General features: G+C 41.3%; 2 protein-coding genes across 6 annotated transcripts; both read right to left on the bottom strand.

The window, feature by feature from the left end:
* Positions 1-283: 283 nt before the first annotated feature.
* On the bottom strand, positions 284-8,348 carry ldhbb (lactate dehydrogenase Bb). Of its 4 annotated transcripts, none has more exons than XM_085166899.1 (9): positions 8,256-8,320; positions 8,089-8,116; positions 6,383-6,519; positions 5,857-5,974; positions 5,456-5,629; positions 5,184-5,357; positions 4,981-5,098; positions 1,984-2,107; positions 284-933 (listed from the first exon to the last, which is right to left on the bottom strand). In XM_085166899.1, exons 3-9 carry the CDS (start codon positions 6,509-6,511, stop codon positions 766-768), a joined length of 1,005 nt encoding a protein of 334 aa, XP_085023025.1. In that variant the 5' UTR covers positions 6,512-6,519; positions 8,089-8,116; positions 8,256-8,320; the 3' UTR covers positions 284-765. The 4 variants fall into 4 exon arrangements, with proteins under 4 accessions (XP_085023025.1, XP_085023024.1, XP_085023023.1 ...); XM_085166898.1 differs by having other exon boundaries at positions 8,089-8,139; positions 8,256-8,294; XM_085166897.1 differs by lacking the exon at positions 8,089-8,116 and having other exon boundaries at positions 8,256-8,348.
* tmpob (thymopoietin b) lies at positions 7,698-19,011 on the bottom strand. Of its 2 annotated transcripts, none has more exons than XM_085166894.1 (7): positions 18,384-19,011; positions 18,115-18,232; positions 16,886-17,038; positions 16,621-16,730; positions 15,603-15,700; positions 8,256-12,205; positions 7,698-8,139 (listed from the first exon to the last, which is right to left on the bottom strand). In XM_085166894.1, the coding sequence occupies exons 1-6, from the start codon at positions 18,615-18,617 to the stop codon at positions 11,821-11,823; spliced, it is 1,098 nt and encodes a 365-aa protein (XP_085023020.1). In that variant the 5' UTR covers positions 18,618-19,011; the 3' UTR covers positions 7,698-8,139; positions 8,256-11,820. The 2 variants fall into 2 exon arrangements, with proteins under 2 accessions (XP_085023020.1, XP_085023021.1); XM_085166895.1 differs by having other exon boundaries at positions 7,698-8,116.
* Between the last annotated feature and the right edge of the window lie 1,636 nt (positions 19,012-20,647).

The raw sequence follows: 20,647 nt of genomic DNA, 5'->3' as shown, positions 1-20,647 counted from the left end.
TGTGAGTTTATCTCTTCATTTGACTGTCATCATGTGCAGTTTGTTGGTGTGACGCATGGATGGATTTCCATTTACACTCATCCTTGTCAACTTATTAAAACAATTATGCCAGTCACTCATTCACACCATGAAGTGATTAACACCAGGATGACAAACTATCAGTCACTCATCATCGCGCCGTCTTCACAGCGGTCACTGAGAGAGCCGTGTCGGAGGTGGGCGATTGGGATCAGACAGAGTTCATCGACTAATACATTCCAGTAAAATCACCATGAGCTTCCAGCAGGGTTTTAGGATTTATTTTATTGAACCATGTTGTTAAATCATAGGCCACATGTAACACTCTGCTCTTCACTTTCAGCAAAAGAGAAAGCCCATGTTCACAGATTTCTATCACGCTACATAAATAGCCAACACTGAAGAACTGAAACTCTGCACTTATTCCTTTATAAGCCCCTGCTTCTTTTATTAGTTGCCAAAGCAACATGACACGTGGTCCCACAGTGCAACACAGCAAAGGACAAATGAGTCAGAGCATCTCACTCATCATTGGGGTCACGTTTTGGTCTCCAGCGAGCAGAAGTGCACAAACTGACCCCTACGGCTAAATCTGGCTGGATGAAACCCCTCCAAACATCTGGGAATCTACATAGTGCAGTAGGCTGAAGGTGCAGAGGGGCAAAGCTTTCTGGTGTGACCGTGGAGTGATGCTGAAGGTCATGAGTAGTCAGGAAGGTGTAGCTATTGGCTCCCCCTGCCGGCAGGTTAGACGTCCTGCAAGTCCTTCTGGATGTCCCAGAGTGTGTTAGCGCTGGCCTGCAGCTGGGCCACCTCTTCATCTGTCAGGGTCATGTTGATCACGCTAGCCACGCCCCCGCTGTTCAGCACGCAGGGCAGACTCAGATAGACCTCGTCACTGATCCCGTACATGCCCTGTTGATGATAAAGCACACTGTCTTTATGTGGAAGGGCTTAGCGTCATAACAAAGACTTGCTATAGAGGTCTAAAGAGGGGCACTATAGGGAAAGCAATTTAAGAACTCTTGATCTATTGTTTTTTAAATATTAAAATGTGACATTACTGTGTGTATAGAACAGGGGTGTCGAACTCCAGGCCAGGGCTGGTGTCCTGCAGGTTTTAGATATCACCCTGGGTCAACACACCTGAATCACATGATTAGTTCATTACCAGGTCTCTGGAGAACTTCAAGACATGTTGAATAGGTCATTTGGCATTTAAATAAGCTGTGTTGGCTCAAGAACACATCTAAAACCCGCAAGACACCAGCCCTCGAGGCCTGCAGTTCGACACCGCTGATCTAGTACATCTACACATCATGAAATATAGTACATATGTACTCACACAAGCTCAAAGGGGGTGGAGTTGAAATCTGAACACCCAACGTGGAGCTTGAGCCCACGACCCTGAGATCAACAGTCTTATGCTCTAGCGCAGGGGTGGGGAACTCCGGGCCTCAAGGACCGGTGTCCTGCATGTTTTAGATGTGTCCGTGATCCAACACAGCTGATTTAAATGGTTAAATTACCTCCTCAACATGTCTGGTAATGAGGCCTAGTAATGATTCATGTGTGTTGACCCAGGGTGATATCTAAAACCTGCAGGACACAGGCCCTTGAGGCCTGGAGTTCCCCACCCTTGCTCTAGTGACTGAGGTAGCTGGGCTTCAAGTCAAGAGAACGTGTCGACTGAACCTGCAAATGTTCTGCGTTTTTCCTTGAAACTTGCCTTTTGGAATATATAATGATTATCCAAACAGAGGATTACATCTGATGATTCTTTTTTGGCTTAGTGTTTCACTCTTACTATCAGAAAAGTGGCTTGGAAAAAAAGAGCTTTATTTAACACAACTGGTAATTACACTCACACTTTATACATTTTGGATTCAAAATTCTAGTTAAAGTTATATTTTAAAGAATACTGGGAAATTCTTTAACGAGTACATGAACATGAGCGTCTGTTACCTCCACCATGGTGGAGACGGGATGAATCCTGTTCATGTTCCTCATGAGACTCTCTGTCAGGTCGGCTACGCTGAGACCGATGGCCCAGTTGGTGTAGCCTTTCAGTTTGATCACCTCGTAGGCACTAAGAGATGTAAAACAAACAAACAAAAAAAAACAAAAACATGTCTAAAGTGTCTAAAATCATGAAAATTCACCGAGATTGATTAAGACAGTGACAGGTAACAGCTAAGGTAGCGATAGGTGATACGTCTGTGTCGTGTCTAAACAGTCAGCCATTGTATTGTGATGTGGTGTTGACTCGGTAAAGATGAGATCTACACTCATCTACACAATATTTTAAACTAGCTGATGTTGATCCAGGATGAAAGAAAGAGAGACTTTTAGCCTTAAAGATTTCATAATTGAAGAGAAAGTTTGCAGATGAGCTTCCATGCTGGCCTTAGTTTGAAATCTGACCCATGTCAGGGTTTCTGACCAATAAGGTCAGTGTTGGACTGTGGAGCAGTCCAACACTAAGGTCTGGCTTTGCGGAGAAGCCAGACCTTATTGTTCTGGCTTCTCCGCAAAGCCAGAACAGCTTACTACTCATCACTGATTGAAGAAAATAAGAACAACCCCAGGTTTCTCTTCAGCACTGTAGCCAGGCTGACAAAAAGTCAGAGCTCTTTTGAGCCAACCATCCCTTTAACGTTAACTAGTGATGACTTCATGAACTTCTTCACAAATAAAATTTTTATCATTAGAGAAAAAATTACCAATAATCATCCCACAGATGTAATATTATCTACAGCTACTCTTAGTACCATTGATGTTAAGTTAGACTCTTTTTCTCCAATCGATCTTTCTGAGTTAACTTCAATAATTACTTCCTCCAAACCATCAACGTGTCTTTTAGACCCCATTCCTACAAAACTGCTCAAAGAAGTCCTGCCATTGATTAATTCTTCGATCTTATATATGATCAACCTATCTCTAATAATCGGCTATGTACCACAGGCCTTCAAGGTGGCTGCAGTTAAACCTTTACTCAAAAAGCCATCTCTAGACCCAGCAGTCTTAGCTAATTATAGGCCAATCTCCAACCTTCCTTTCATATCAAAAATCCTTGAAAGAGTAGTTGTCAAACAGCTAACAGATCATCTGCAGAGGAATGGTTTATTTGAAGAGTTTCAGTCAGGTTTCAGAGCTCATCACAGCACAGAAACAGCTTTAGTGAAGGTTACAAATGATCTTCTTATGGCCTCTGACAGTGGACTCATCTCTGTGCTTGTCCTTCTTGACCTTAGTGCAGCATTCGATACTGTTGACCATAATATCCTATTAGAGCGATTAGAACATGCTGTAGGTATTACAGGTACTGCACTGCAGTGGTTTGTATCATATCTATCTAATAGACTCCAATTTGTGCATGTGAATGGAGAGTCCTCTTCACACACTGAGGTTAATTATGGAGTTCCACAGGGTTCAGTGCTAGGACCAATTCTGTTTACATTATACATGCTTCCCCTAGGCAGCATCATTAGAAGACATAGCATACATTTTCACTGCTATGCAGATGACACCCAGCTCTATCTGTCCATGAAGCCAGATAACACACACCAATTAGTTAAACTGTAGGAATGTCTTAAAGACATAAAGACCTGGATGGCCACTAACTTTCTGCTTCTTAACTCAGATAAAACTGAGGTCATTGTACTCGGTGCTGAAAAGCTTAGAAATATGGTATCTAAGCAGATTCTTACTCTGGATGGCATTACCTTGGCCTCCAGTAACACTGTGAGGAACCTTGGAGTCATTTTTGACCAGGATATGTCCTTCAACGCACATATTAAACAAATATGTAAGACTGCGTTCTTCCATTTGCGCAACATCTCTAAAATTAGAAATATCCTGTCTCAGAGTGACGCTGAAAAACTAGTTCATGCATTTATTACTTCCAGGCTGGACTACTGCAATTCATTATTATCAGGATGTCCAAAAAACTCACTGAAAAGCCTTCAGCTAATCCAAAATGCTGCAGCAAGAGTACTGACAGGGACTAGAAAGAGAGAGCATATTTCTCCTGTTTTGGCTTCCCTTCATTGGCTTCCTGTTAAATCCAGAATTGAATTCAAAATCCTGTTCCTCACATACAAGGTCTTAAATAATCAGGCCCCATCTTATCTTAATGACCTTGTGGTACCATATCACCCTATTAGAGCACTTCGCTCCCGCTCTGCAGGCCTACTTGTTGTTCCTAGAGTATTTAAAAGTAGAATGGGAGGCAGAGCCTTCAGTTTTCAGGCCCCTCTTCTGTGGAACCAGCTTCCAGTTTGGATTCGGGAGACAGACACTATCTCTACTTTTAAGATTAGGCTTAAAACTTTCCTTTTTGCTAAAGCATATAGTTAGGGCTGGACCAGGTGACCCTGAATCCTCCCTTAGTTATGCTGCAATAGATGTAGGCTGCCGGGGGATTCCCATGATGCATTGAGTTTTTCCTTTCCAGTCACCTTTCTCGGTCTCTATGTATTAACAGACCTCTCTGTGTTGAATCATATCTGTTATTAACCTCTGTCTCTCTTCCACAGCATGTCTTTTATCCTGTCTTCCTTCTCTCACCCCAACCGGTCGCAGGAGATGGCCGCCCCTCCCTGAGCCTGGTTCTGCCGGAGGTTTCTTCCTGTTAAAAGGGAGTTTTTCCTTCCCACTGTCGCCAAAGTGCTTGCTCATAGGGGGTCATATGATTGTTGGGTTTTTCTCTGTATCTATGAAGCGCCTTGAGGCGACATTTGTTGTGATTTGGCGCTATATAAATAAAATTGAATTGAATTGAATTGAATTAAGGTGCAGCTCTTTGCTGACAGTGCACATGTCCAGCATTGACTGTGACTGTGTTATCAACTTGCCCATCAGTGAATAGAGATATCGGCTCACCACTAGCAGGTGAGTTTAAAAAGATCATACTTTAAAATATTGTATCCATAAACTAGATTTAAGCGACCTCCAGCCTACCTGTCCACCACCTTCTTGTGAGTCTCTTTCCAGTTCTCGTCGTCGCTGTCAGTGCCGATATCAGGGTTTAACGTCTGTAGGCTGACTCCAGCCACGTTTGTTCCACTCCACACAGGCACTGTAACACAGGTTGAAACCATCAACCTTCATGCACGTGCACACACGTGCACACCATACACAGTTATTGCCTACAGTATCCTCACCACTTGTGTCTCCATGCTCTCCCAGGATCCATCCGTTGAAGCTGCTCGGGTGGATTCCCAGTTTGTCAGCCATCAGGAAACGGAAGCGTGCTGAGTCCAAGTTGGTGCCGCTGCCGATGACACGGTGCTTTGGAAGCCTGCTCAGTTTCCAGGTCACATAAGTCAGTATATCGACTGACAGAGAGAGAGAGATTTATAGTGTTAAAAGGTGAATACTGCAAGATTTCATGTCTAAGGACGTAAATAAAGAAGAGCTGTGTGGTTGTCTGAACCTGGATTGGAAACAACAATGATGATGCAGTCAGGGCTGTATCTGACAATCTGGGGGACGATGTGCTTAAAGATGTTGACGTTTCTCTGAACGAGGTTCAGCCTGCTCTCCCCCTCCTGCTGACGGACTCCAGCGGTCACCACGACGATGCGGGAGTTAGCTGTAACCGAATAGTCTGAAATACAAATTTTAAAAAACAGATCAGTTTGGGTTCACATTCTCCTTCAAACCTTTGAAAAGGTGGGAAATTAAATTTAAACAGCTCCATAGTGAGCTGCATCCTGTAAATACTTTTTAAAGAGTTTTAATTAAAACTAAGGCTGCTTTATGAGTTTGAGCTCCTGTGTGTTTGCATGTGTATGTGTGTACATGTGTGTGTGTTTGTCTGCGATATGAACTCGCCTTTATCTGCAACTATTTTGGGGGTTTTGAGGAAGAGGCTGCCATGCTGCAGGTCCATCATCTCTCCTTTCAGCTTATCCTCCACCACATCCACCAGCGCCAGCTCATCAGCCAGCTCCTGCACATATCAGTCAAGGTCAAATCGATCCATAGTACAGTTTGCTTGTTGCCATTAGAACTAGTTGAAAAAAGAACATAATAGAGAGCTTCAACCTAGTCTGTTTTAAGCCTAATGGCTTAAATAATTGTTTTATGATGTATGATTCAGTCTAACGGTGAAACGGGTTATCTAAGTGAATGAAAATAAAACCTGAACAGCTTTAGGATACATCCACTGTAATTCTTCCTTTTTGATTACAAATACATGTTTCCTCGTTAACAAATGCAGTAAAGGGATAACGGTCAGATCAGACACCAAGAGATCAGTAATCTCGTGGCAATCTTGGAAGAGCCTGAGTATGATCCCATCTTGTGACACCAGCAGGCAGCGTGGTAATCTGAGAGGCAGAACCAGTGAGACTCTTACCCTGAGTAGGATGCTGAGAGCACAGGCCATGCCAACCTGGCCCACACCCACCACTGTAACTTTATTCCTCGGAGGCTCAGGTGGACCACTGAACAGCGGTGTGATCAGTTTCTGCAGGACTGAAGCCATTTTCAGTGCTGAGAAGTGTAAATGAAAGAAGAAAGGGATGAGTGTTTAGGGTCAGGTGAAGCAGCAGAGCATTTTACACAGACACGACAGTAGCCAATGGTCCTGCGTGCAGCCTCGCATGCACACAACTCATAAATAAGTCAGAGTGCAGAGGGATTTCTAACGCAAGCCTGACATACAGTGGCATAGAAGACACTTCGATCATTTACAGCAAACTAGAGAGTGCATTATTTCCCTTTCTAGCAGGTATGAAGGAGGCGATCTGCTCTCAGACAGAACCGTATTAGGTCCTGTCTCACGCGTTCTCTATTTGCAGAGAGTTCACCTTGAAATGACATATGGCCAGACACAAAAACACCAGCAATACTTGCATTGTCCGATGAAGCTCCGAGCTGCAAGGTATAAATACCACCATGTAATCAGCATGGCCACCTGGATGGATGACTAAGTCGTGTTCCTACAGAGCTCCGTCCCCCCTCCTGCATCCACAACACCTCCCTGAGTCACAGTTTTTGCAATGCAGTCGGTCCAGGCAAGTATCCACTCAGCTGCAGCAGTCCCACAGAGCTCATGTGACTCAGGGTTAGATGGAGGAGCTGTCAGCTGCACAGAGCTCCGCTCCTCGCCTTCCTCCCTCCTTCCCAAACGAGGAGGACGTAGCAGTATAATCGGATGCCAACTTGATTGACTGACTGCGGACTGTTAAAGGAGTTACTGTAATCCCTTAACGCTGCTTCCATCTGCTACACCTCACCTCTAATGGGAGGTCTCAAAAGAACAGCTGATTTCTATTTAAAAGGCTTGATAATTTATTCTAAATGAATGAAGGGACCTGCTTTATGTCTCTCTAAGCACAGTTTAAAACACTGGCCTGTAATGAATCTGAAATGATGCTGTTGTTAAACAACCATCAGATACATTTAGAAATAATTAGATTAAAACCATACACTGCAAATTGCAAATAATGTAAAGCAAGGGGCACTTATGCTTGAAGAGACAGACATTAACATCCCTGTGTGTCTCTAATAGCAGGCATGAATGCTGAATATGCTGCTATTGAAAGTGCAATGCTGAAACAATCCATTCATTATCCAAGACTGAAGCTGGATTACCAGCTGACAGCACCATGCACTCCAGTCACGTAAATGTGAGCGGTTAATGAGATGGCTTAGCATCCAAGGTCATTGGGAAGGGAAGGGAGGGAGGGAGGGTGACAGCACTTTTCATAACTCTCAGTCAACTGCAGTAGAAGCATGGTTGGTACTCCAACACAGTGAGGTAGTCGGCTGCGACGTCTGCAAAAAGTTACATCTGCCTTGAACTTGAACCTAAACAGCCACTACGGGGGAGGATGAGATATAATGAATACATGATGACAAAACAAAGCAACAGGAAAGCCCCAAACTCAGCTATAAAATTGATGTAATGCAGAATTTTATCTTCTAGCTAATTGCCCTGCTTATACATAAACTTTTCATTTGTGGTTGTGAAAACAAATCCCTTGAAAAAATAATACTCTGACTGCCACTGTAAACACAAGCAAACCCTACGTACACGTAAACTTAAATGTGACTCACAGTTCTGCACACACTGAAATGGACCACCCTAAAGTGAGAGTGAAGAGAGGACTGATGCAAGCAAAACAAAGCCAAAGGCATTCAGGTGTCACAAACTGCTACACATATTTCAACAACAGAAAGATAAAATTATACTATCTACACAACACGGAAATACCACAGTTCACCTGTTTTGTTGAGCGTCCAGGTGTAACTCCTTGGGCTACAGTGAGACTCTCCTCTGTCGTGCTGTACGGTGTGACTACTCTTCTTCCTGTTGTGCTGTCAGTCTGCAGTCTGCCGGATTTAATGGGCTAAGCCTCTCCGTCCCCTGCAAAGACTCAATTTGGCACTCCATCAGCCACCACAGTCAGCTGGTACATCATTCACTGACACTTCATGCGAAATAGCAAAACATGACTACGTATTCCAAAAACAAACCAAAATTAGAGCTGTTATTGTTGCAGACATTATTGTCACATTTACTTTACATATTCAGTGGGTGAATGAATGCCACATGCCGGTGACTCCAGCAGATTTGGTCTTGTGGTGTTTGTCCTTCTAGCCGGTCTTTTGGGTTGGAATTAGCAAAGTTAATAATTAACAAACAAAAAGTCCTGCGTTTTAGTGTCAGTACAACACTCACACACTCTGATGGACCTGCCTTTTACCTCACTATGTAAATATACCTAATATAAATTAGGTAATTTTGCCTTTATTTCCTGACTTTTAATTATCTTTTTTAAAAAAACCAAACTTATTTCAGCTTGCATTTTTCTTTAAATTGTTCCAAGAAATAGATCTGTGATTGAGCTGCAGGTGTGGACTGATCGAGCATTTGGACGCTGAGTCCTTGTTTACACGCTGCTGGATCTGAGTGTCATGAGGACACTTTGTCAAACACAAGCACACACACCAGTGAACCAGCAGGGGGATACACAGTCTCATGCAGAAAAGATTCATAAAACACTGTGTGCAGTTCGTGAGGGAAGGCATGAAATGCAGCAAAGTGCAAACACATTCTTTCATCGCCTTTAAAAAGCCACCAATGCACCTCCTTGCTCGGTTATTAAAATAGTTAACATCCATCCTTCCCTCCTTCCATGGATGGGTCCTGGAGGCAGCAGTCCAAGCAGAGGTGTCTGGACCTCCCTCTCTCCAGCCACTTCCTACATATCTTCTGGGGGAATATTGGGAGGTACCTAAACCAGCTGAGACCCATAATCTCTCCAGCTTGTCTTGGGTCTTCACCCAGTACCACATGCATGAAACACCTTACCTATGAGGCTTTCTGTAGACATCTTAGTGAGGCCCCTGAACTCAACTCCATGACCTACTACTCTAGTGTCATGGAGGTGTCTGTGTGACTGAGTGATCTTGTCCTGGACAATTTGCTGCTGGTAGCGTCTCTTAAGGCAAATTGGTCCTGGGTGAGGAGCCTGACTAAGACCTTGACTTATAAACCAATGGTGCAGGTTACCTTACCCTGGGTAGGGTTACTGGGGCCATCCTGGAGCCTGGTCTGGAAGAGGCCCGCTGTCAAACAAATTAAAGCTAGCTTCTGAGAGCAATGTAATGCCGCAGAGTGAACACCATTTTTACTTCAGAGATTGCAATTGTCTCCATGAGTTTACAGTGATGACAACAGAAGCTACAATATCTGATTTCTTATTTAATATCACAACAAATGTTCAATAAATGAAAAGCTATGGCGTTCAAAAAAGAAAAGCAAAACATGCATAAAACACTTATTGGTCTCAAAGGATTCACAGACAGAAGAAAAAAAAATCTAGCAACAACCAAGTTTATTTTATGATACACTGCCTACATTATCATAAATAAACAGATTCAGAATCCTTACCCACATAACCCCTGTCGTTTCTGTCCGTTGTGGGAGAGCTGCCTGATGATCAAATCACTTGAGTTAACTCAGCAAGGTTCAGATTAAGATACAGTATTACTTGCATGTATTGCTTTACAATATGCTATAAAAAGTTGAACACGCCACTTTAGAAAAATATCAAAATAGAAACAATCCCCGCCACCGAGAAATCTTCCAACACCCCCTCGAGTAAATGCATCCTTGCTTGTTACTCCAAGCGGATAAACGACCCCATTCGGAGAAACCTGGAGCGTCTTTACAATTTTGCCCAGGCGGAACTTGTGACAAAAATAAAATGAGGCTAACTGTTTGGAGAGAAAAAAAAAAAAAAAAAAAAAAAAGAGAGGAGAGGAAAAAAAAATAAAAAAATAAAAGGATGTACTTTCCTCCTCTTGGAAACACCTGCAGCCTGTGAGGTGGGCTATGTGGGTGCACGCTACACAGCCAGCCCTGCATAAAGGACCGAAGGATCAGAAATCTTATAAAAACAGGACAAAAGAAAAAGCACAACAGAGCACTACAACTCAACGCATGGAAACTCACATGAACTGGACTGGCAGGGATGGACAAAACCAGTAACCTGTGATCGCTGAATTCTTTATTTTCCTCATAATTTTCTGTTTGCAAGTCTTAAAAGACAATGTCGATGCAAGAGGCAGAAAGCAGAATAAACTTTATAACCTCAACTTGCCAAGTGTAAAAATCGCTACAATACACAACGCCGAGAATTAAAATTTAAGCCACGATCACAAATCCTGTTATGAGAGATCTTAGCAGTGATCAGCTATTAAAAAAGATTTATTAAAAAAAAAAAAAAAAGAGCTTCTAATTCATGCTTGAATGTGGGCTGATTTTCCTCATGCAGTGATGTGACCTGATTACACCACGGCTCCTCCCAACACAGACCACATGAAAAATGTTTGAGCTGAATCAACCTGAGCACCATAGAAATAAATCAAACATTCTACTTAACACTATAGCTGGAGAGAAAATGTTGAAATTGATACCAAAGACGCACTGATTGTGAAAATTTGGCCTGGCAGCAATGCTTACAGTGACAGTACGGCCTAAAGCTAATGCTGGCTTTTATTTATCTTGTTTTTATATTCCCCTTTTGTGGCAGGGAAACAAGAGAAATCATCATCATATTAACTAAATATCATTTTATCAAACTATCTGTGAACATTTAGCACAAAACGGATGACGCACAACAAATAACCCCCTCCCCCAATGCCAATGAAATGTCATCATATTTGCCAATAAGCTGATCAGTTAACAAGGCCAATAACAGCCAACACCATTCGATACATGAGTGCGTCCCTATTTGATAAAGAAACACGGGTGTAGACATTCTGGTGTTAGTATAAGCGCTGCTCTGTGCTTGGGGATAAAAAGAAAAAAGAAAATTATATATATGTAGATGTACGGGAGGGCACTAAGTGCTAATAGTGTCCAGGCACTTCACCGTCAGAAAACACCTGGTACACGGCGTCGGAAAAAACTACAGTATGACCTTTAAAAACTACAACCATGCACGGATAAAAATGGCCTCTCCGTTCTGCACTCATTTCTACATATGAGGGTTATAATACACACAAAGACACAAACAATTCACAGATTAAAATCAACATTAAAATTAGTCTCTTCTGACTGCCACAAACAGTGTTATCCAGAAGCTACTGTTTGAATATACCTCCCTCTTGTGGCAGGAGGAAAGTCCGAGTCCAGAGAGGACAATTTTTAATCGTTCCAATTAAATCTGTCCACACATGGAGGAAAAGAGGTGAGCAAGGTTTACTGCTTGAGTTGTGGTGTGCTGTGGTGGGCGGCAGGGAGGTGCTGTGGGTATGGCGAGGGGCTGCTGATGGTCTTTACTTGTGGCTGTCCTCTGTGACACCGCTGCCGCTGAAGCCCAGGTAGGTGGCGACTTTGTCCACAGCGCTTTGGACCGGGACGACGACGCTGTCAGAGAGGCCTTTGAGGGTACTGATCTGATCGGCGTCCAGGTTCTGGTAGACAAAGAACAGAGAAGCGCACACCACCACAAGGAGCAGGAGCTTGAGCAGCAGGGGCAGGAAGCTTCGTCGAACTGGTGCTGCGTTTGGGGGGACCGTGAAGCTCGGCCGGGACAGAGACTCAGAATACAAGTTGTATTCGGTGTGGACATCGGTCTTCACGCGGGACTCATCCAGCCAGTACTCACTTGGTTTTAAAGGCCGACCAGCTGCCCCTCTGATTGGACGCCTGCAGGTCGCACTGATAAAACCCCCCCAAAAAACCCAAAACAAAAACAAGAAAAATTTGATTAGACTGAAATTAAACAAATACATCTGTGCACTCAACAGTTTTCCCCACAGCTCGCGCTCACATATTATGATCTTTTCTGAGCAGATCAAAAGGATCTAGACCCAAATTTAAAGATTTTAAATATTTAACCTTGCCATTTAAAGAACTTCTTTTCTTTGCACAAAATAAAGCAACATTATCTTTTTGTGCTGTAATGTGAATTAATCTAGTTCCAAAAAAAACCAAACAACCCCCCCCCCCCCCCCAAAAAAAAAACAAAAAAAACAAACAAACTCTAGAGCAGGGGCATCTCAAACTCGCGGCCCACGTCACCCCTACTTGCATAATGCAATTTGGCCCTTGAAGTTATTTTTTTTTGTTAGGGAGGATTTGTTTTTTATTGAGTGCAATGTTAAAATAAGTTCTTTAAAAAGCAAAAAACAAATATTCAATATGAAAGCCATATAAGCAGAGAATACAAACATGTTGAGGGATTGGCTGTGTTAGTTCAGTGAGAGAGTATTTGTAAAGAAAACAGTTTTTCACTAGCAATCAAAAACTAATGTGTACAGTTATGTCTGCATTTTATTTTTGCTAAATACGAACAAAACTGTAGCTGAAGCGCTGCCACGTATCTGGCCAGAAGGAGAATACCAATTTGTTTATTTAGTAGTTCAATAAAAGGCTGCTCTAGAGCATGATCTGAGGTGAATACTTCAAGTGTGAGCTAAAAGTCTTCCTGTAGCCAGGCATGCTTTTTGTATTCTGGGAATGCGGCAGAGCACACACATGTAAAATATTTTTCCAGATAAATATAAATGGAGTTTCAAGTTCTCCACCAGTCGAGAACACAGCAACTTGTTCCTGCGTTTCCTGTATCTGGCCAAAAAGCCTTCTCATGTGGTTTGTAGTGACATATTTTGGTTTGCTTGTTTTTTTTGTTGTGTCAAGAAACCAAACTTCGTTGATTCAGACTAGAGTATATGATACAGGAGGAGTATGTGTGAAAACATCCTGAGATTTGTAACATGCTAGCTTTACCTTTGCACTGAAACTATTTTTTGTGTTGTTGACAGCTGTAGCTTTCCATGTTTCTCCTGTACAGAAGCATGTGCCGTCACTGCACGATACACTATTTACATATTTAAAAGAAAAAAGAATCATTCCCTAGCTGATAGAATCACCTAGGAGTAAAATTAGCTAGTTATCGTCCTAACTCCTGTTATGTATCCCAAGCTACATTGTAAGTGAGATAACAGACTGAAATCCGAGTGTTCAGCAACTTTCCAGATTCTCCGCCAAAGCAAACATGTAATTTGGTTAAAAAGGCCTCTTAAAAAAAAAAGTCAGGGAGTGCTTGTCTGCTTTTCACAAGGCTGCTAAATGCCTCCAACAGCACTCTTTAGCCCTTTTAATCTGAGATGCTGATAATGTAGTGAAAACAGCAAGGGGTCCTGAATGGTGTACGGCAGCTTTAAGTTTACTCGGTTGTGCTCAATCACAAAACACTTAAAGTGAAAGAGGTCTGTTCAAATACATCCTTAGCCAGCTTCCTTGATCTATTGCAGTGAGGAGGGCTGGATTGCAGTAAATTTAAAAATTGGAGATAAGCTGGTGCACCATGTGTTACTGGTTTAAAAAACAAAACAAAAAAAACAACAACAACCCTACTACTGCTTCCTTCTTCTTTAGATCCTAACTGGCTGAGTCAGATTGCTGAGTCTCTTAACAGATTTCTTCCTGGTTCCAGCATCACGTGATAGAGCGGCTGTGGGTGTGGGACCTGTCTGCGGTCTGGTTGAGCATTTGGAGTCTCGCTACCAAACCGGCATTTCATCTCCGAGAAAGTTATCCCAGAGAGAAGTAAAGCAAGTGTGTAAGTTCATCTCTGAATGTTTGTAAAGCATTCCAGCATTAAGCTTAACAACCGATATATGGAGCGAATGCCTCTTCTCTCTCCCTCCTGCTGCTACTTCAATCGTGAAACTGATTAACGATCAGCTGATCGTCATCAGTCCGTCTCTCTTGTTTGTTTATCACCCACTTCGTGCCAGAAAGAGGAAACCAGCGGCTGAACAACAGCAGCACGTTTAAGCTTGATAATCTGTTGTTAGAATTTATTTAATATTACTTTCTACACCAGGATCTTTTTCTACGTATCTGACGGCTGGTAACTGTGCAGGGGCGGATCTAGCAAAGTTTAGCCAGGGGGGCCGATGGGGCATTAACAGGGAAAAGGGGGGCACAAAGACATACTTTTCATTCTTATTCTCATTTAAAATATCTAGCTTTTAATAAATAATTATCTGAATCTTACACCCAAAGGTTTAATGTGATGTAAAATGTGTAGAAGTCCATTACTGTATATAGTAACTATTAAGCCTAATATACCCTAGTAAGCTATAGTACTTTTTCCCTTTGGGAAGATACCATCTGTGCAGTCTGCAGTTCTGTTGAAGAAAGATGTTGAATCTATTTAAATATTGTAGAAAAATAATTGATTTCTGTGCATTTTTTTCCCCACACTGCATCAAATTAAAGTTGATTATGTCGATTAAGCATCATGAGGTGGGGAGGGGGGTTCCCTATTTTTTTTTTTGCTGGGAGTTTACAACCCTATTAGTTAGGTAGGTAAGTACTCTTTAAAATACCAGAATAGGGAGGATGGAGTGGGTTTAAGTTTATTAGATCGATCAGTATTGCTGAACTATGAAATGTTTTGGGTGCAGTGTATTTTTTGCATACAGGTATAACAATAGCTTTAGTGGGTTCTTTTTAAACTTGAGTTTGAACTTATACAAAATGCAGCAAGATATATATATATATATATATATATATATATATATATATATATATATAAACAGTTTTATTGATTAAAAACACACTATATCGGATTCATATCGGTATCGGCCAATATCCAAATTTATGATATCGGTATCGGACATAAAAAAGTGGTGTCGTGCCATCTGTAGTCTTTGTATGCTGTGTTTAGCTTTTTTATGTAGTTTGGGTAAAGTGTCAAAGCCAAGCAGATTATTAGTTTGAGCTAACAAATGTGGATCAGTTTTACTTAAACACCTAGCAGATTACTGGCTTTGTGTTAGCATTACGTAGTAAACAGACATAGTCACAGCCTTCCGTGTATTCCAAATTATGACAACCCATGTTTAGTTTTTTTTTTTGGCTACCAAGAACAATTACACTTGCTGGAGTCTGCACTGTAGCACTGTCAAAAACCCTTCGACTCTCTAACACATCACAGTAGTCGTGTTCTTTAATATTTCCAAATATCCGGTTCGCATGTTCCATACAACTGTCTCAAAACAAATAAAGATAAATAACATAAAACATGATTATCAGGTGTTACCTGATGCCGGTTGGTGTGCTTATTTCATTGGCAAGGATATCTTCAACCACACTCTCAGTGGCCTTTTTAGGGGTCTCTTCAGAAATCTCCTCCACCACCTGTCAGTGTAACATAAAACATGTTCATGCAAACTGAAACTATGCTGTAATTATAGTGGGGTGCGATGAAGCGAGATGAGCAGGTTAGTGAGGTATGCAGAGCTTGAAGTCAACATCTTTAGCATTACGATTTCAGTGTTATTCTAGTGGCACTCTTTTTACCTAACTAGATGCTGATACTAAATAAAGCTAACCACAAATCCTGGCCTGAAGCTGGTGAAGTTTTAGTTTAAAATTGACTTTAACCTCCTAGGACCTGGTGTCCACATATGTGGACATCACATTTTGGGTTATTTAGACCAAAATACTCAATTTTGCTCTACAAGGGCCTGATATCCACTTACAAGGACATTATACTGCTACTGTTCTTCTAAAAAATGTAAACAAATATCCTCATGTGCCTCTTATTTTTCTTAAAAACAAAAATAAGGTTAAAAAAAAAAATCTGGTAATTCTTTCTTTTTACATTCATCAGGCCCCAATATGCCCAAATATTTTATAGTGTCACATTTTTACTGAATATTTCCTTTTGCTGAGGAAATGTGTAACACATTCACCCTTTTGCTCTTTTGAGCTGAACATTGGGAATACCACCACATCACACCCTGCAGTTAAACTGAAGGTGTGCAAACTCTGCGTGCTGCAGAGTGACGAGAATGTGCATGCATTCAGTTGGTGATGCAGAAAAACATCATCAACTGAATCCAGAGTGGGTCAAGTGACACATGAACTTATCTTTATGCTTGGTCTGTTTTACTCTGTGGGAATTGTTGTGAATAAGATGGGTTAGAAAAATATTAGTCTATTTGTTGGCTTTTTAGTAATCTATAATATTAAATAACTAAATCCACTTAAGACACTTTGCACTCTGAGACTGCCAATTATTATTACTGATGCAGAGCTGGTAGAGTGAGCCACACCTTTGTCTGCCGTTTGCTGCTGGTTCTGACAGTGACAGGAGCTTTTCCCCTGCTCCTCACAGGCTTCTCTACCACAGGAACTGGCTCTGGTTCAGGGGCAGGGACCTCCTCTGTGTGAAGATCAAAATGAGGGAACATCAATATCATGATGGGTATTACAAATATGTGTAATGTGTAATACTCATGGGCCTATTGCAACCAATTTGGAAACTCTTTCCTCAATGAAACCCCCAACCAACCAACCAACACCCCCCTAAGGGCTCACCGTCTTCTTTGTCGCTGTACTGGTCGGAGTTTGTGTTGCCGTTCTGATTACTGTCTGCCTTGGGGAGAGTTGTCACAGTAGGAGCTTCGGGTTCAGCTGGAGGCTGGTCCAAAAGCTTCTGCAGCCTCTTCTCATACACCTTACGGGTAGAGGCTGAAAGGACACAGAGAGGGTTTAAAGGGAAAATAATTCATGCCTTTCATTAGACGTTTGCATAGTATTTGCCTTAGTTTTCTTTTCAGATTTACCGGCATCTTTGTATCATTTCATTTTCATTGTATGATTATGCAATGTCCTGCATAGTACAGATTTTTATAATTTTTTTGGACAATGGATTTGATTCTTATCATAAAACGTTTTGTGTTAGGTGTGCCTTGATGAATTGGTTGATCTGCTGCCTGCATATTGTTTTTTTCCCATCATCTGGTTAAAATGCTCGCTGATTCACCATACTGACTGGCTGTGGAGGCTCATCTGCACGTCTCCCTCTCCTCAAGCTTTTTTCCTCAGTTGCTTCTTGCATTTTTCTTATTTATTATAAGTGGAGTGGGAGTTACCAGCAGTAACTAACAGTAGTAATAAACTTACTAAAACTGACTGTTTTCAGTTTTAGATTTGTTTAGTTCACTAATTTAGCCCAACTCTAATCTGTTTCTTTTCCCTGACCTCTCATCACCTTTGTATTTAATCATTGCAAGTAATTATGTTCATCTCACATAACTAATATATTAGGCTCCTTGTAGTTGTGGATTTAGCAACAATCCACTGCACAGTGTAACAAATGGACTGCCATTTTTATTTTTATAACTGGAAAACCCTTGACTAACTGTTTTTGCTGTTACAAAAAATGGGTTTAAAAATATAATTTACCTTTAAAACAAACATATTCTCTTATGACAGCATAGGTCTTGACATTTATTGTTGGACTAGACTTGTTTTGACTATGGTGTTGTACATTTGTATAGTCTTGGGTTGGGTTGGAATTAGATCAAATCTTACACTAAAAAAAAAAAAAAAGCCAGATTTTCCTGTTTTGACTGTGATTAGTATAAAAATTTCACGCTATTAGTATCATTGTTTGATTCAGTTTTTAAAGGATGTATTGCGATTGCTTTTTTATTCTTTTTTAAAATTTTCATTTTTGTATCTGTGCTCTTGCCATCTTGATAAATTACATTTGTTTTATTTCGCATGTGTAGGACATGAATGAATGAATCCAGGGAACTCACCAACAATGGGTCCTACGTCCACACCGTGCTTTGCCAGCTGCTGTTTTAAGTCTTCATCAGTCAGATCTGTCACCTCCACTTCCTCCGCACGAGGCTTGTCTGTCTTTCTGGTAGCTTTCTGTAAAAAAGGTGAAAAAAAAAAAGAAGAAACATTAGTGTTGCAATTTTCGAAACATAAACCAGTCCAATCAGACGCGTGGAGATTACCATCAAACCACAGGTGGGAAAAAGTAAAAATAAAACCTAATTTTTAGCAATTAGAAACTTACCCTTCCGGAGCGACTTTTGTTTGACACCACCGGGGCAGGTAACTCTTCATCGCTGGAGAAGGTGTCTGCAGGTGGGGTCTTCTTGTTGTTCAGTACGGTCAGGTTCTTCAGATACAGCTGCACATACACTTCTTTTTTATGCTCTCCGCTCGGAAGGGGCACATTGTTTGCCGTAAGCTCGTTCTTCAGCTTGTCTTTCGTGAGAACTGACGGATCTTCGAGGAATTCTGCCATTCTAACTTTATTTTTATTGTTAAAAAAATCTCTGAGCGATTTCCTTCGTGGCTAACGGAAATTAGCTAGTTCGCCGAGCCGCTACAAACAACACCGGGAACGTGACGAAATAGCGCTGTTGTCAAACAGAAGTGGCGCCTACCCGCTGCCAATTAAGCTAGCAGGACAGAAGCGGTTTATTAAGATAAACGCCCAATTCTTCTCGTTAGCCTACCGGTTCGACTATTTACAGATAGCTTTGATTTTTCGAAAACAGATAAGCGCGTTTGCTGTAAATGAAATCAGTGAAAAAAGCTAAATTAACTTGATGTAATTTGACTGAATTAGCTTAGCTTCAAACCGGTCCACTTGCTTCTGTCTGTCCGCGGTCGCAACAGGGCCAAACAGCAAACAGCGCCGCTATTGGATGGAAGTCCTCAGTAAACTCTTCTCTGATTGGCTTGCTATGAATGGAACCTTGGCAGGCTGCCGCGACAAAGAAACCGAAGCTTTGTGGGTTTTGGAGAACAGCTTTACATTAAATCCCGTCGACGAAATTCACATATTAGTTTCATTTTCAGGACTTTATTGATACTGGGATTTTATGAAGCGGGCAGATGCGAGTTTAAAACACTAATTTGATTCGCTGCAACAAGGGAAGAGATAACAATGTTACAATGGCAATAGCTGTTAAAAGCTTTCATACAGCTGCAGTTTCTATCCGTCCCGTTTGCCACATGAATTTAGTCTAATCATTAGTAGTAAATAACTTGATTATCTGTAATAATATAGAGCCTCTACAGATTTTCATGCTACACATGGCAATGGGCGTATGTTCCGCGATTTAGATGAACTCTGCCTCTGTAACAGAAGAGGGCAGCATAATGCCGCATAGTTTTGAAAAGAAATCGGTTATCCAAGGCTTAATGCTGTTTATTATGAAGTCAGAAAGCAAGCAAACTTTATTAACGTTATAAATGCACAAATGCTGCTTTGCAGGGATAAGGCAAGCAGGTATAATTACTTGGCAACTTTCACAAGAATATATACATATATATATGTATATATATATATATATATATATATATATATATATATATATATATATATATATATATATATATATAAGAAAAAGAGCACTGAAAAAAAGCCAAGAATATGTTTTAAGACTTTTTTCCATAGATATTTACCATGATCATTAGGTTTTAATCTATAAGCCTGAATACTTTTGTAGACAGAAGGGCAGCTTAAAAGATGAAAACATGCTTGCTATATTGCATTACAAGTTGCACATCTTTAGTTTTTTAGATTTTAGATAGATTTGTGCTTGACAAATGGGGTCATCTACTGATTGGAAGGTTGGTGGTTTGATACCTTGCTGCTCCGTTCTGTATGCCAGAGTATCCTTCGGTAAGATACTAAATCTTAAGTTGCTCGCTGATGCAACCATCAAACGATGAATGTGTGTGAATGTTAGGTAGAAAAGGCATATAAAAAGTGCTTTAATGAATGGGTGTGAGTGGGTGAATGAGGCATGTTGTATAAAGCACTGTGAGTGCTCAAGTAAAGTAGAAAAGCATTTACCACTTACAGAAATGAGACACCGGAAGTTGGGATGGACGTTTATTCGGTGGGATGGTAATTGTGCTAAAGTGACATTTCATTTTGCTGCACTGAATTGCTCAACAAACACGTGATGTTGGTAATTCAAGAGTCTGGGAAAAGACAAATGTTGCCCAAACAATCTGTCAATTATTTTTAATGACCCCTTAACAGAAAATCACTAGGTGTGGATCTACGCACTGCCTCACAGACACGGCAGTGTTCGATTGCCTCCTCTTTGTCTTGGTCTCTGAACACTCTCCTCCTCCCCTCAGTGTGGGGACAGTGGTTTGAGGTGGCACTGTGTGGCTCCCCACCTGTCCGTCAGACCTGCCCCTCTGGGGCTTTTCTGGGATGCTGCTGCAGAAACCAAGCAATTGATCCCCACCTCAGCTCCAAACCACACTAAAATACAGCACTTGAAGTATAGTTCAGCTTTTCCATAGCGG

The sequence above is a fragment of the Neolamprologus multifasciatus genome, chromosome 7, assembly GCF_963576455.1.
Source record: "Neolamprologus multifasciatus chromosome 7, fNeoMul1.2, whole genome shotgun sequence".
NCBI classification, from domain to species: Eukaryota; Metazoa; Chordata; class Actinopteri; order Cichliformes; family Cichlidae; genus Neolamprologus; species Neolamprologus multifasciatus.
Note: the sequence above shows the minus strand (reverse complement) of the source record. Positions and strands in the feature narration are given on the sequence as shown.

What these genes read in the sequence shown, in the direction of transcription:
- tmpob (XM_085166894.1), bottom strand. Translation starts at nt 18,617, where the DNA reads ATGGCAGAATTCCTCGAAGATCCGTCAGTTCTCACGAAAGACAAGCTG. An exon ending in ACAAAAGTCGCTCCGGAAGG is followed by an intron (nt 18,233 to 18,383) that starts GTAAGTTTCTAA and finishes CCTTTTTTACAG; the next exon opens with AAAGCTACCAGAAAGACAGA. An exon ending in AGCACACCAACCGGCATCAG is followed by an intron (nt 12,206 to 15,602) that starts GTAACACCTGAT and finishes GGGTTTTATCAG; the next exon opens with TGCGACCTGCAGGCGTCCAA.
- ldhbb (XM_085166896.1), bottom strand. Translation starts at nt 6,937, where the DNA reads ATGCTGATTACATGGTGGTATTTATACCTTGCAGCTCGGAGCTTCATC. An exon ending in CACAAGAAGGTGGTGGACAG is followed by an intron (nt 2,108 to 4,980) that starts GTAGGCTGGAGG and finishes TACATCTCTTAG; the next exon opens with TGCCTACGAGGTGATCAAAC. An exon ending in CCGTCTCCACCATGGTGGAG is followed by an intron (nt 934 to 1,983) that starts GTAACAGACGCT and finishes TATCATCAACAG; the next exon opens with GGCATGTACGGGATCAGTGA.